We start from the raw sequence: 15,627 nt of genomic DNA, 5'->3' as shown, positions 1-15,627 counted from the left end.
AATGTCAAGGAGCGTTGGGAACCCCAAGAAGGTGTAACCCTGGCCAGCCAAGTCTGACTCCCCAGCCTGCGAGGACGCCTTCCAGAATGTCCCAGAATCTCTCCCAACCTGTTCCACCTCCTCCTGCCCCACACGTCCAGCCTCCTGCTCTGCCCCTGAACACAAACACACCTTGCGGAAGCCCTCCAGGACCTCTTTCATCTTCTCGTATCTCCTAAAGAGATCGGCCAGAGATTTCTCCACGGAGTTCAGGTCAGCCAGGGCTTGCTCCTTCTCCAGGACCAGCTGCTGGACCGTTTGGTGGGAGACCGACTTCTCCCTCTGTTCATCCTCTGGCAGGAGAGACAAGGAGCAAACGATGAAGCCCATGGAATCTGAACCTGGTCTCAGGGGCCTCGGGGAGCCGAGGCCTTGGATGCAACTCAGCCTAATCAGGGGGCATCTCAGACCTCAGCTGGGATGGACCCACTCCCCCGAGCCCACCCAGACCCTGTCTCCAAGGAACAAAACCCATGGCCCCGGCATCCCAGACCTGGGCTTGTGCTGTATTAGACAGATGGAAACTAGCCACTGTTCTTTAACCTCATCGATGCAGCCCCTTAAAAATCTACACTGGACACCCCAGTGATTCTATTTGGTTATTGACAGCAAACAGATAGATCCATAACATAAAGAAGAAAACATCACTACTGAATTTTGTGTTGGGCAAGGTTAAAAGCTGCAGTAGTCTGGGCTGTGAGGGGTCGGCCTTCCTAAGTGTTATCAAGATAAAGAGATGATCATGGAAAAGAAAAAGGTTTCTTCATCCTTACAACATCCCCTGAATCCAAAGCCCACGTAAGCGTCGCCCTGAAATTCTGCTTCACACAGAAATGGACATTTCCTTTGATAGAACAGTTGTCTTAACTCTGAGAAAAATGGAGCTATTTCTGTCAGTGTGAGTTTCTCAGTTATGTATAAAAAAATTAAATTCTGGCCCAGGTCACAGTGGCTGGTCCTTCCTGTCCTCGATCCCACCTCTCTGGGCCATCACAAGCTAATATTCTGCCCCAAACATCTTGAAAACCACTTCATGTTTATGAGAAAGGCTTTCTCTGACCACTCCACATAAAAGCCCCTCGCCTGCACAATACTCTGTTTTGTGTGCTGATCCACCACTGGTCCTGTGGGTGAGGAACCTGTGCTCTGATCTGTCTGGAACTTCGGTGACAGCAGAGTGGGAAGGGAGAAGGGCCCACTTGCAGCTCCTGGGGGAGGAGCTCTGCAGACCTGTCCTTCCGTCAGCCCCAGGTCACCTGGAAGCGGGCTCCTGCTACCCAGGACTAGCCCCAAGGGCTGGCTGCCGAAGGATGGGTCGCATCCGGGAATAATAATAATAATAAACATAATAACAACAGCAGCAGCCAGTGAGTACTGGCCCTTTCACGTGTCAGGCACCATGCTGACCGTTCTCTTCATTTAATGCTCCTAAGCCAGCACCTAGCAGCCAGACTGAGCTTCCGGAAGTCCAAACCAGGTCACCTCACTCCTGCTCAGAGCCCCCCAGGGGCATCCCCCTACACGGGGAACAAAATCCAAACTCCTTCCCCACACACTCTGCTCTCTGCCCTCCCTGCTGCAGCCACAGTGGCCTCCACGCCCCAGGTGGTCCTGTCCACCTTGCTCACTCAGGTCTCTGATCCCAGGTTACCTCCCCAGAGGCACCTTCCCTGCTCATGGGTGGGAAACACCTCCTCCCCACCCCAGTCCTTCAATCTCTCCCCAGCAGCGGCCACTCCTTCATTCTATCAGATGGGCGTGTGTGTGCACATTTGTTGTCTGCTGGCTGCCCGTCTCGCCCAGAATGCATGCTCCATGAGGGCAGGGTCCTGAGTCGGTTTTGTCCTCTGCTCTGTCCCAGGGCCTAGGACAGTGCCTGACTCACAGGACACCTTGACACAAGCCCGGGCGATGCATGAACCAGGGAGGCCTCGCAACAACCCAGGGGCAGGTTTCTGATCTCCATGTCACAGAAGGTGAACAGGGGTTGCAGAAGCTAAGTCACTCGCTCACCGAGGCAGCAGCAGACCCAAAGCCGAAGCCATGCTCACAACCAGGTCTCTACACGGGCCTCTTAGTAACAGACCCGGGAGGACGCAGCTCCCTTAAAAGCAGGGCAATGCCGTTTGGGTTCTTTTCCCTTAGAGTCCTGACACAGCAGCATCTTTCTGTATCCGAAGTCAGGCATATTCCTGCCGTGTGGTGTGGAGGGAAGAGCACAGAACAGGCAGGCCCTGTCCTGGTTTTAGCTCCAGCCCCGACATAAACTTGCTCAAAAGTCCTCACTCTCGGGGTCCCAGGGCCTCATTTCCAAAATGAGGGGGTTTTCATAGGTGAGTGTGCATCTGAATCAGCTGGGGCTTGTTCAAACAGATTGCTACACCCCACCCCGGGGGTTGTGATTCAGGTCTGGGGTGGGGCCGAGAATCTGCACCTGTGACACATTCCCAGCAATGCTGTGGCAGCTGGTCCAGGGAGCATGCCTGGAGAACCACTGGCCCTAAGACGCCTGATGTCTCTCCAACCCTGCCTCTCAGAGCTCCCGCTCCCAGGACACAGGTGAAGAACTCAGGCTTCTGAGCCCGACTACCCAAGTTTGAGTTCCAGTTCTGACACTTCCCAGCTGTGTGACCTTGGATGGGGTTTTTAACCTCGGTGAGTTTCAGCCTCTTCCCCTGAAAGAGGGGATCGCAGTACTTCTCTCCTGGCGTTTGGGGGAAGATTAAAGGAGAGAACGTATATAAAGCCCTTGCCATGTAGTAAGAACCCAGTATCAATGACCATTATCAACAGCATCATTGGCACCCCCAAACTGGCATGACATCACATCTCAGTGACCCACGAAGGGGGAGCTCTTTAACATATAGTGAGAACAATCAGCTTGCTACATCTAGACTCCTAAAAGAAAGGGCATTTCGAAGTTTCACGAGTACCAAATGCTTGTTTTCATTCTTTGAACTTGAGCTGCTTCCTTGGTTCTCCTCACTGCACAATGCACATTCTGGGCCGGTCTCAGGCCGTGTGTACACTCCCCTTGGCCTGGTAAAGGCGCCATTTATCAAACGGCGTCCATCTGATTTCCTGGATCTGAGACTCAGCCTGCCTCAGGTTTCCTTTCCTCCCCAGAGAACCCCCCTAGAAATAGATTTCCCAGTTCCCAGGAGTCCGGGGAGGCGGGAGTGCTTCGCAGATCGTTGTGTAAAAATTACAAATCCTGTTAGGTTCTTCAAATCAGGAAATCAGCCCCACACCAAAGGCGCTCTAGACTCAACAAAAAAACAATGCCCCTGGAGATTTTTCTGGCTTTTTCAGGCAAAACATTAGGAAACCACGTGGGGAATGCAGCAAATACACAAAAGCAAAAGTAACAAAAATAGGAAAACAAACAAACAAGGGTTGCAATGGGCAGGTGTCAAATTAGGTGAAAAGCGTTTACTTACCAGGCTTGCCTGTTTGTTTTGCAAGCAAAGGGCAAGAAGCAACAGAAAATGGAAGCAAAACAGATAATCAGGGCAGTTGTTAGGAGAGCAGAAAAAAAAATCAATTGCAACAACCTGGAATGCAGAAAGCACAGAAATCTCTCTTTGTTCTGAATTCTACATATTCAATATTTGAACTTAATAATACATATTCTCTTTAGTAACATGTGACGAGAATGGATGACGATGGCAGGACAGATGTCACACTGGCGTGGAGCATTTGTGAAGGTTAAATGCAAGCCACAGAGCTCGGCTGGAGCCAGGAAGGGCTCATGTAGGTGGGACGGAAGCTGGTTTTAACTTTAGAACGCTATTACGTTCACTCTGGTCCTGAACTGCCAGGCTCTCTGGCCCTGAGTTTCCATCCACGAGGAATGCTGGTTAGGTGAGTGCAAATGAGAAGAAAAATATGGAATCCAGATGAGACATGTGGGTGTGTTCCTACACATGCAGAGACCGGCCCAGAAAGGAGGCAGGTCCCACCACAGCTACAGCAGGTCCCAGCTGTGCCCCAGACCCATATCATCTTCCACAAGGACACGAGGACCCCTAAATCTACGGTGGCCCTAATCAACGACCTGCAAAAGTGACTGATGGATGACAACCACAGACCTGCCACCTTTCTGATGAGAACAGCTCTGGAAAAGTGGATGATGACAGGGGCAGTGAACGGGAGAGTGAGGAGGGGGAACGAGGAACGGACACACAGTGAGAGACCACCCTGAGTGACAAATGCTGCTTCCAGCTAGGGTTGCTGGAGGGGTCTCAAGGAGCCACTAGGGGTGCTCAAACACCCTAAACAGGAAAAAGCTCAAAAGGGGCAAGTTCACAGTTCTTGAAGAGAGGGACCCTCAGGCCAAACATATCAGGCCTCCTGGGGGGACGGCGAACCGGGGGAGGGGTGGACATGTGTGGCCACCATCTCTGGAGTCAGGGTTGCATATACTCCTCAGGTTGTTGAGAACTGAAAATGTTCTAACTACCGTCACCTGCAAACACTCTGGGAGGAAAGCATCAGAGTTGAATAATCTATCTGTCACAAGGACAGACCACTTACGCCACCTAGAGAGATTCTTACTCTTTTAGTTGGCAAGAGGGAATGTCTGCTTACATCAAAATTGCCAGCTGAGCAATAAAAGATAGTTCTGGGCAGCTGTCTGTCAGGGGCAAAGGCTCACGCCCTTTTACCCCCATTTCAACACTGGCCCACACGTCATCACCAAGACCAAAAATGTATGACTCTGAGATGCAGAAGGATGTTTCCAGGTGAGCCATGGTAAGTATGAGTGACGTTTTCACATCCCAAGACTCCAGGAGGCCAAAAGGTTGTGCTCAGCTTGCCAAACACTGTATATTGGAAGACATAAATCCTTCACCCTGACCACTTTTACTGGCAGTTTCAGTTCCAAGAGTTTTGTTTCATCTCATCCATATGTATTCATAAATTCTTACAACAATTTAATAAAGAGGTTTCACTGGATAGAAAGCATATACCACTAGGCTGATCCTTAGAAACACCCCAACGGGCTTCCCCCTGAGCTCTGGGAGAAACGGCCTTCATCATAATAAAGCAAAATGAAAGCTCCTTTGAATGGAAGCACTCAACTGTCGGCCTTGTCACCATTCCCAAGGCTGCTCTCATATGTATCGAGGGACAAGCTAGAGGTGTGGAGTGACGCACATCCAAACGTTTGAGATGGGGGTCATCTGCTGGCACAGCGTCAAGACTGGACACCGAGACTGTGGTTTGCAGTGAGCTAGGGCCTTTACTCCAGATGTCTTTAGGAGTAAAAGATTTTTTAAAAACTGGTATCACAGACCTAAGCAAATAAACAGATAGACACCTCCCCCTCCCAGAGCCATAACATCATTTTTGAATAGTGATCATTAGTGTAAAAACTTGGGCTTAAAACTTCTGCAAGATCTTTTCTTATTATTTAAAAAAAAAAAAAAAAAAGAGCCAGGTGTGTCTAACTCATCACTTGAGTCCTTCTTTTATTGCAGACCAAAGCAATCTGTCAGTGCTGACTGCCAGGGATGCTGTGTCCAACGACTAGTTAACAGGGTCTGCCACATCACAGGAGGAAGCCGGGCTGGCAGCTGGACTGTCACATGTTCTACTGTCCTTGTCCTAGAGCCTTGTATCAAGGCTGAGTGGGGCATTTTGTCACTTGAGTCTAAACTAAACTAGGGTTTAGGGATTTGATTCTAAACAGTTTCTCCCATGAGCAAAAAAGCCCCCAAACATCCCAGGAACCAACCCAAATCTCTTTCCCCATGAGGTGGACAGTCCTAGCTGGTCGAATGGTGGCCACTGAGGTGACTTTCACGGCTCCTCACAGGCATGAACACCTAAGGGACCTTCTAGCAGGTGTTTCCAGGAGGTCCCCAGGCTCCCTGCCGTGGGGTAAAGCCACACCCTGGGATGCTCCGAGCCCTCCCTGAAGGACTTCATGATCTAAGAGGAGCCTAAGAGGAACATGCTGAGTCTCCACCTTCAGAGCCCTCCGGGCTCTAGAAACCTGCCCTGAGCCCCGCCGATCAGGACACCCACCTATCATCTGAGCGATGGTCTTCTCATATTCGGCCACTATTTTCCTGTAAGAAAAGGGACAACATGTTGGAACCATGACAACAGAACAGTTTTTAATTTCACTCAGGGGCCCATGTGCTGGACATCAGCAGCCTGACCCATGTCCAAGAGGACAAGTCTTACCTGTCACAGTTGGCTCACTCTTCTAGGGTCACCTCCAACCTCAGCCCTCTCCTTGCACAACCAAATAGGTTCACTTCCTAGTGCGTGACTCTTGAACACACCACTCCCTTGTGCAAAACTTTCAATGTCTCCCCACTGCCCACTGAGATAAAACATAAGGCCAAACCTTCAGCGTGACAACTGAAGCCTTCTGCACCTGGGCCTGATCTCCCTCATCAGTCTTACCTCCTTCCACGCCATGGCGTGAACACAGTGTCCAACAAGAACACATAATTTTATGTTTGCTCTGGGCTTTCTCACCTCCATGACCTTGCTCATGTTGTTCACATCCTCTCTGTATTTCCACCTCTCATAGTCTGTTTCTTAAGGTCTAATTCAAATGCTATCTCCTCCAGGAAGCCTTTCCTAATTTCTCCTTGGGACTCCATAACATTTTATCTGAATCTTCTTCTAAAACGTCTCATATACCTAGCATCATAGTACATGAGTGGAAGCTCCTTGGGGCCACTTCTTAGTCACCTGTGTTTGGTGGTGAGGAGGGAGGGCAGGGGAAGAAATAGTTGCACTTCTTGGGTAGTCTCAATAAACAGTAGCTGCACAAAAGCACTAAGATCTCCTGCTTGTAAGACAGCCTCAGTGCTGCCCCCACGTGGAAGGACCCAGGAGTGAAGAAGCCCTCCTTCCAAACTCAACTTTCCAGAAGGAACCTCCTGAAAAAGACTTGGGGGTTTCACCTACATTATCTAATAATTATTCTCCACAAGAGAACCCAGGCTGCTAACCACCAACAGATCCGGACCCTGCTTACAGCTGGCCCTTCCTCTCCCAGCTGTGTGATTCAGACAAGTCAGTCACAGATGCTGGGGTTTAGCTTACGCCCTCGTACAGTGCCGATGACCCTAGACCCTGACGTTCAGGGCTGGTGGGGGGGCCGTCAAATGAGGTTAAAAAGGACAATGAAAGCAGAATGCATTCTGCAAAGTCTGAAGGCTTCCTGGCTACTGGGTGTCTACTGTTGGCTGCCCCAAGGTCAATGCCTCACCCCAGGGCAGACCCACAGGAAGGGTGACCATGACACGAGCCCACCTGGCTTCTTTCTGAATCCCACACAGAAGCACTCTGCGTCTTTTGTGATTAAACCCCACCTCCCTGCACCCCTGAATCACAAAACGGTGATGGGTCTTTGAGGCCGCCCCTCCACACCCATCACCACTGAGGACAGAGGCCGGCCCACAGCAGGTAAGGGACGTGTCCTCTCAGAAATCCTGGGAGGCCAGGGTCCAAAGCTGTTTCAGCTGCACTGTATCTTCACCTCACCCTCACAAGGACCCTAAAAGGCAGGGCCATCACTGTCCCCAGAATTGCTGACGGGGATATTGGGGCACAGGGTCATTCCGGAACCTTTCCAGGATCCCAGGGCTACAAAGGGGCAGAGCGAGGATTCGAATCCAAGCACCGGCCCCAGGAGCCTCTGTTCATAACCCTCATGCTCTGCTGCCTGGAGGCACTGTAATCTACCCTCATCTTACAGATAAGCAAAGTGACGCTCAGAGATAAGGATCAGGCCCCAAGCAGCTAGGAAGCAGAGCCTGACTCCAGAGGCTGACAGGGCGGACATCCAGGCCATCAAACACCAGTGCAGCTGTGCCAGCCGCCAGCAGGTGACACTTGAAATCCCACCGTACCAGTTACTAAATATCACTCCCCGGAGCCCCCATAGGCGTAGTTTCTCCCTGGGGAGGCGAAGGAACCAGAGACAGAACTTCTGGCCTTCCCAGCGTGCCCTGCTGTCATCTTCAGGGCAGGCAAATACCTAAAGCCACCCTGCTCCCTCCCCCACTCCCTTACCAAAGAAAAAAGAAAGAGATTTAAAAATAATGCAACTGCAGGGCCTCAGTTTGAATGTGAAATAGCACACTAAGATTAACCTCCAGAAGCAGTCACAAAAAGCATCAACAGGAAGAAGGAACTAACAGGAGAATTTTCAGGAAGATACTATTTGACGCAGAAAACAGGAGTATGATTATCTAATTTGCTTGCCACTTAAAATGGTAGCCAGGAATGCAATTGATTTTGATAATTAACTAGCAGCTGCTATTGCAATTAAGTGCACCATAAATGTACTAACTCTTCAATCAATTTTTAAAAATTCATCCCTTCTCTTACTCCCAAACTTTGAGGCTTAACAATGAAGCCTATTGTGGATTTTCGGCCAGTGCCAGATTTTCCATCATGTTAGAAACATTGTGCTCTAATTCTTATCTTCTCTTGCAATTGGAAAATCCATGGGTTAATTTTTGTGCAGAAGAAAGCAGGTGTGTGGAAAAATGAACTGTGCCCCCCGTGAGCAGCTCTCAGACCTGGCAGCAGTCAGAACCTGGACATGGCGTACTAGACCGGGGTGGTCGGAGCAAAGGTTTGGGCCAAAGTTGCTTTAAAAATGCCACCTGCAATATAGTTTTTCAAATCACAACCCAAGGGTAAGTTCAAGCCCCAGAGATGGTTTCTTAGTTTCTAAGATGATGATGAATTGAGAGAAAATACAGGAGGAAAGGAGCTAAGAATGAGGGAGGCAGGCGGCTGGGCACAGAGTAACGAGTTTGCGTTTGGGAGTCAGAAAGGTGGATTCAAATTCACGTTCTTCTAACTAGAGCTCCAGGACCATGGGCAAGTCACCTAACCTCCCTGAGCCTTCCTAATGGGGCTGAGGACCCCTTCTTGAGGGCTGAGGGAGAAACAGAGACCATGGGTCTCTAGCCAAAAACACAGCACTTGGCACATGGCAGGCACTTAAGACGTGTGGCTGCCATACTCCTACTACAGTATGTAGCAAATGAAAATAGACCATTCAAGCCAAAGTCAGGAGACAACCCAAATGCTTATCCACTGAGACTGGTGAAATGAACTATGTCAGAACCATACAAGGACCATTAAATATCCGTTAAACAATGAGGTCGAGATCTATAAAAATCTGTCCAAGATATGCTAAGTTAAAAAAAGCGTGTAGGACAATGTGTATTTCCTCTCTCCACTTCTGAAGAAACAAGGAGGCTATACAGATACATTTACACATTTGTGTTCAGAAATGGAAAATTCTTGAAGGACCCATGAGAAACGGTGCACAGCAGTTACCTAAGGGTTGTGGAATTGGAGGCCAAGCAGGGAGGAGACTGTTTTTCATTGTACATATATTTATTTGATTGCATTATTTAACTCATGTGCATGACATTTTAATAACTAATATACTAAAAATACTTGTGTGAAAATATGAACCTTGTGTCATAAAGAAAAGATAACTTCTATAGAAGACAGGGGCCACAGCTGCTCCGGCTGTTATGAAGGCCCAGGTGAGCAACCTCCAGGGACCAGGAAGCCGGAGCATCACAACTGACCTCATTTCCATCACTTCCCGCCTGCTTTCTTCATATTTGTCTTTCCACTCTGAGACCTCTCTCTCCTTGGTTATGATCTAGCATCAGGAAGAAGAAAAGAAAGGTTAGCCCCAAATGAGTGAATTCAGATCTGAGCAATTCACAGACCAAGACCAGGAGACATCGAACAAGTGTAGAATTAAAACTTGCTACACCCAACCATAACTGTATTCAGAGAATCTCCCTGAGCCTGAGACAGACATAACCCAGATATCAGACTTTCAGTGTCCCCTGCCAGCGACTAAAAGGCGTATGCTTTTCATTATAAATCAAACAAGGCCATAAGGGCCCGTTAAATGATGGTGTCCAGGAAGATCAAAACCCACGTTTGCCACCATCTCTGCCAGCGGTGGTCAGAGGAGAAAGTCTGTGTCCAAAGATGCTGGCTTTGTGGACTGTGGGTGTATATATATGCTTTTACATGCGGCAGAAACCAGAGCTTTGCCCAGGGCAACAGAGCTGGCCTTCTCTGAGCCACACACCACAATACCTCTGCTCGGGCGATCTGGAGCGCGGAGTCTAGGTCGGGCTGCTGGAACAGAAGGCTTGCGGGTTTCTCCACTTCGGCGGTCCCGATGCGGGAGTACAAGGCTGTTTTGGAGATGGAGACATCTGTTGGGTGAGCAGCCTCTCTCTGTGGAATGGTTTTTAATTTAAAAAAAAAAGAAGTTAACATCAATCATATGACAAAGAAGATTGCATTCATCCTCTCGTGAATGGGTCAGTTGTATGGTTTTGAAACAAAGAACATCAAAACTATGAGAAAATGCTAAGACTAATGAATGGGGAAATGCCGGACACAATCTACGGAAATCTATCATTTTGCACCTGTACAGGCAGACAAAGGGGCTAATGGCGGAGGCCTCCCCAACCCCCAGCCCTTGGAGTCAAGCATGTCTGCTGCCTGTTTATCACTGCCATTTATCAGACGCCGAAGCATTTAGGCACAGCATGTAACAAGCAAAGTCATTTTCCAGCAGGCTCCACTTCCAAAATAAAAGCCTGATGGTGAACGACGTTGAATTCTAGTCTACGTTTGCCTAGTTTTGAATATAACTGCAGATCTGATCATTTTTGCAAGACTGTCCACGTTTCAATTTCGGGGGGGCATTTGTTGAGCTCTGTTTGAAAGGATATGATTTACACGAAGCTTAAAGCCTACCATAGGTGTCAACCAATGTCACGTTCAACAAGCTAGTTTCAGGATGCCTAAAGGTTAGAGGTGTTGTGTTGGAGTTACGTTGCCTTAAGTCTGTTGTGTCAATGAGAAAATGGAAAACCGGATCAATGATGATATCCACATTGGCTCATAACACCCTCAATAAGTGGAACAATTCCCCGCCCCCCACAACTGACACAGGTTTCACCGCTTTGCAGCCTTCTATGGAAGACAGAAACTAGCCTCAAGGGAGGGAGGAGGGGTCTGAGGTTACTCTGCCTCCCTTTGCACAAAATGCACAGCAATTTCCAACACACTTGAAATGCGGTGTTAGCAGCAGCATCAACCAGCGCAGCGGGGTTGTCAGTCTAATTCTACTGCAAAAGAAACACCAAACCAACTGCACTCCCAGTCCTATTCATTAACCTCCTGGGGCTGTCGTGGTGCCCAGGCAAACCTCCACCCTGGTTACCAGAGTCCAATTCGATGTGAAGTAATGGTCTAACAGGCAGAGGGCCACTGCCTCTTCCTTGGGAAATTTATGAGAAGCAATTGAGTAGTGGACAGAACACCACAGTGTAGTAGACAGAGAGAGAGATTTGGGAAAAGAATGATGAGGACTCGACTTGTAAGTGGCAGCAGCTATGATTAAAGAACAGTAACTGGGAAGGGGGTGCACCTGAAACACGTGAACAGTTTCTCTCTCCAATCACAAGCACAGGCATGCTGATCCTCCTCCAGCCTCGGGGAAATGAACTTGAAGAGGGAGACAGCTTAGAAGACTCAGGTGGAAGTTTAATGGATAGGACGGAGATCACTGAGTTAGGACCAGTTAGTTGTACACATGCAAGATGAACTAAACGGTTTAGGTTGCCCTGGAACTTGAGCTTCGGTTGCCTGGCCTCGAGTGTTTGGCTAACTCTGAAGTAGGACCCGAATGACTATAGCCGGTCAGAGAGGGGCACACTCGGCCCTTGTTCAATCAGACCCTAGAGTCACGCCCACATGTCAAATGGGATGCCATGATCTTTTTAGCCTCAGGTCCTCAAGAAACCTGTTACAGGACACTTTATAGGACATTTGACCAGAACACAAGTTCACAGCCCTCGGGAGCAGGCAGGCTGACCTCTCAGAAGAAGGAGTGACCACAGGGCAGAGCCTCTCCCACGTGTGGCTTAAACTCTGCTGCTGGAAATGTTTTCACGGGTCTACTTGTCATATGCAAAACTTCTCAGGAAGTAAATGGAAAATTATACCTAGACATCAAGACTCAATATTTGTATTTATGGAGAAAGTCCATAAACACAAAATTCTGAATAGGATTTTTTTAAAAAACTGTTCCTATTTTTTTAAAAAAGTAAAATAATGTGTTCTTTGAAAAAAATAGAACAATAAAATTTCAAAATGGAAAGAACATTAGACACCATCTAATGCATCCTGGTCCTCCTGAAGATGAAAAAACTGAGGATCTCAGAGTTTTGGCCAAAAGGTTTCCAAGAAGGAGGTTCAACTCTGACCCAAAAGAAACCAGCTCTCTGAAGTACAGGAGAAAATGAATTAAAATTAACTTTATCATATTGGGTGGAAACTAAATACGACCAATGCAGGAATTAATGATCTTTAAGCTGCCTAAAGTCCTTTGTAAAACAAGGGAGGGAATGGAAAACAAATAAAATAAGGAGCTTTCTAAGTAAATGCAAAGGGTTACCACCACAGACCACGATTCACTATCCCCTCTCATCCCGGCCACCTGGTGGTGTCAATAAAGGCACAGACGAATTCAGCACCCACTTGAATTACTGCCCGAGTATCTGCAGGTTAACGAAATTCAAGTACACACCCCGGTTTTCTCTTACAACCAAGAATTGTTTTTCACCGAAATTAATAGGTTTGTCTCTCGCAGATAGACTTAGATTAAGCTTTGTTTCTCTCACGTAATCTCCCACTTGCTACTTTAGAGGGTCCAAAAAGCCACTAGAATCACAAACTGAAATGTGAAATGACCACGCTCCAGACAGCATGAGCCTTTAGGACCAGCTTCCAACCCCTCAATCCACTCCCTCAAGTCTTGGTCCCTCCAAGGACCCCTGGGCCACTGTCACCCCAGCAAGACCTGCAGACCTCATTCCTGGGGTCCTTCTGGCCTTGCAGCCAGGGGCGGGGGTCCTGTCCCTCGCCCAAGCTCAGAGTTTTCCTTGTGGCCAATTCCCTGTTGCCAGGCCTCAGGGGATGCTGCCATGTCTGGGACCAAGACACCAAAGCAAGATCCCTGTCCTGCGAGCGGGGCTGGGAGGGCAGTGCAAGGGGCATGCACGGGGCTGGGGAGCAGGGATGGAGACCAGGGAGGGAGACCACAGCAAGATGGGCCAAGGTCATGGGGTGTGGACACAGGCTGGGTGCTAAGGGGGTGTCCGGGCCACATGGTGCTGGGCAAGAGAGCGGCCTCACCCTGGCGCTGTCCCATCCAAATTTGACAATGGCAGTTCTCAAGCCCAGGATGACAAACAGGAGGAGGGCACTCAGTAAGTGCCCTTCTCCCACTTCCCCAGGAGGCGCCACCAGCCACCAACTAGCCACTCCTTCTCACTGATTCAAGACATGGCCTCAATCCTTCTCAACACAGGCTGCAGGCGATGACCACAAATTCTTGAAAACAGCAAACCCACGTGCCAGCCCTTTGTCACTGCTCTTCAGACTGTTCTTACTGCTTTCAGGCATCGTGCTGTTAAAAGCGGGGGCGGTTAGTTTCTGGACACAGCTTGAGGGAAGGAGCCTATGATGTCAGGTGGCTCAGCAACCAACCATACAGATTGCCCCAGACCTAACTCCTCCTCCCACTGAGGTACTATTCAGGCGTCTGCCTTGGTCAGCCAGGACTCCCGGAGGAATCAGACACTGGGGATTAACCCCCTTTCCCTCCCAATGATGCCTGTTTCTAGGACTTCCTCCCGTCCTGAAGCTTGCCATTTGTGTGATTCTTGTTCCTGAGTTACCCAGACACATCCTTCTTTCTCTACTTCGGGTCCCCTCATCCAGAAAGGACAAAGGCTTTAGGGATCATGACCAGTATCTGTCATATACACAAATTAAATCAAATCAAACCCCCGTGCACCTTGCACCCTTTGGAAAGCCATACAGATAAGAAACTTAGGTTCTATCTATCCTCATTTAGTACTAGCTACACAGCTAGCAACCCTGGTCAGATTTACCCCAAGAGGACACACCGAATTCAGTTGGGCCAGAAGCATGTGGAAGGAAAACAGTAAGTGGGCTACCACCTGACATCCCAGCCTCCATGGAGTTTTCCTCATTTCTAATGTTTTCTAACTAATGAGACAGAGGAAACTGCTGTGGTCCCTCCAAGGTCGGCTCAGCTGGCTCTCAGTCAAAAGGGAGATGTAAGTTGAAGCTGCTCGAAGGAGCAACCAGAAGTCACTCCCATCATAGTTCATGTGGCTTCTCATCTCCTCAATATGACTTTTTTTTCATTCCAAACGATTTCATTTTTGTTAGCAACAGTTTAAGACTATGCTGCCAAAAGGCCTGGGCTATGTCACCTGCAGCTGAAATATATGGGCAGAAAAAAAGAGCAAATTGGATACACAGCCGCTCTTTTCTCTTTCTACATATCAGCAGTTTCCAGTGCAGTGAGGGGCCATCAAGCACCTATATGAACAGGAAACCCACAGGAATTTAATTGGGTTAAAGAAAATGGACCACCCTTGGGCTGGTTAGTTACAGGAAAGAGCATCCATTTTCCACGGGCCAAGGTCACCAGGTAATGTACTTCTTACAAAGCAGTACAAGGTGCTATGGTAGAGAAAAACCCTCCTTACTCTCCAAGACGGTTCCACCCCTAGGGAATATTTCTTTTAGCATGTCCTTCTGAAATACTTAGGGAGGTAGCTCAGGTTGTCTCTCCAACTCACATGCAGTAGATCCATGTGACAACATTTTCTAAATCAGAATTGGGACATGGTCTGAGAATAGGCTGTAACCAACAGGAAGTCAAGTGCTGGCCAACATTCCTGACCGCCATCTCTGACGTGCTCTCAGAGGAAGGAGGTGGGGATACCCAGGCCCTCCAGAACACTTTCTGCTCAATCTGAACTACTTATTGAAGCATGCTCAACTCTGCCTCAAACTTCTGGACAGGAAGACTGCATACTGTATTTATAGTGGCCAAACTTCAAGCAACTCATTCTGACTTTAAGCCACTATCCAAGGCTATCAAGAAATAAATCAAATGGGGAAAAATCCTCACTGCTTAATACTTTCTTAAGCCCAAGTTTATGGGCTGGCAACAAGAACAAGGACATTGGCAGTCTGTATTTACATTCTTGTCACTGCCCTGGGTCCCACTGTTTCTAGTCTGGACACCCATAGTGTGACCACCTTCTGTCACTGGGAGGCGCCCCCCTTTGGCTCCAGGGAAACCACATGCTGGGGGCCTTCAGGGCAGGAGATGCAGGCGAACTTCTGATCCTATACCAAGGACAAGAGACGGGAGAAACCACTGGCCCCTCTGCCAAATGAGCTGTTTCTCGAGAGAGACAGACAGGCAAGGGGCTCCCATCTGGAGATCTGAGTTCTAGTTCCCAGTAGGCCAGATCACTGTCAGGCCTCATGCTGGTTCTGTGGCTCCATTTCCCAATCTGTAAAATGGGACCTGGACCCGCCTACTGAGGAGAGATGCTCTGAGCGACTTATCAGGTAACAGAGGCAAAAGTGAGGGTTAGCTAAGAACAGCAGCTTTCATTTATCGCACACCTACTGATGCCACACCCGGCGTTGCCCTCCACA

The 15,627-nt window shown here is 48.7% G+C and overlaps 1 protein-coding gene across 4 annotated transcripts in view; it reads right to left on the bottom strand.

Moving 5' to 3' along the window:
* Nucleotides 1-15,627, bottom strand: part of TACC2 (transforming acidic coiled-coil containing protein 2) — a 192,608-nt gene that overhangs the window by 4,790 nt on the left and 172,191 nt on the right. For all 4 annotated transcript variants that reach the window (XM_087432743.1, XM_087432742.1, XM_004428143.3 and 1 more), the window contains 4 exons: nt 10,156-10,299; nt 9,627-9,703; nt 6,073-6,116; nt 172-332 (listed from right to left, as the gene is read on the bottom strand). In XM_087432743.1, coding sequence (XP_087288869.1) covers nt 172-332; nt 6,073-6,116; nt 9,627-9,703; nt 10,156-10,299 — 426 coding nt within the window. The remainder of the gene's footprint in view (nt 1-171; nt 333-6,072; nt 6,117-9,626; nt 9,704-10,155; nt 10,300-15,627) is intronic.

The sequence above is a fragment of the Ceratotherium simum genome, chromosome 6, assembly GCF_057802395.1.
Source record: "Ceratotherium simum simum isolate JZ-2026a chromosome 6, ASM5780239v1, whole genome shotgun sequence".
Classification (NCBI taxonomy): Eukaryota; Metazoa; Chordata; class Mammalia; order Perissodactyla; family Rhinocerotidae; genus Ceratotherium; species Ceratotherium simum.
The sequence above is the reverse complement of the archived record's forward strand: the minus strand, read 5'-3'. Positions and strand labels throughout refer to the sequence as shown.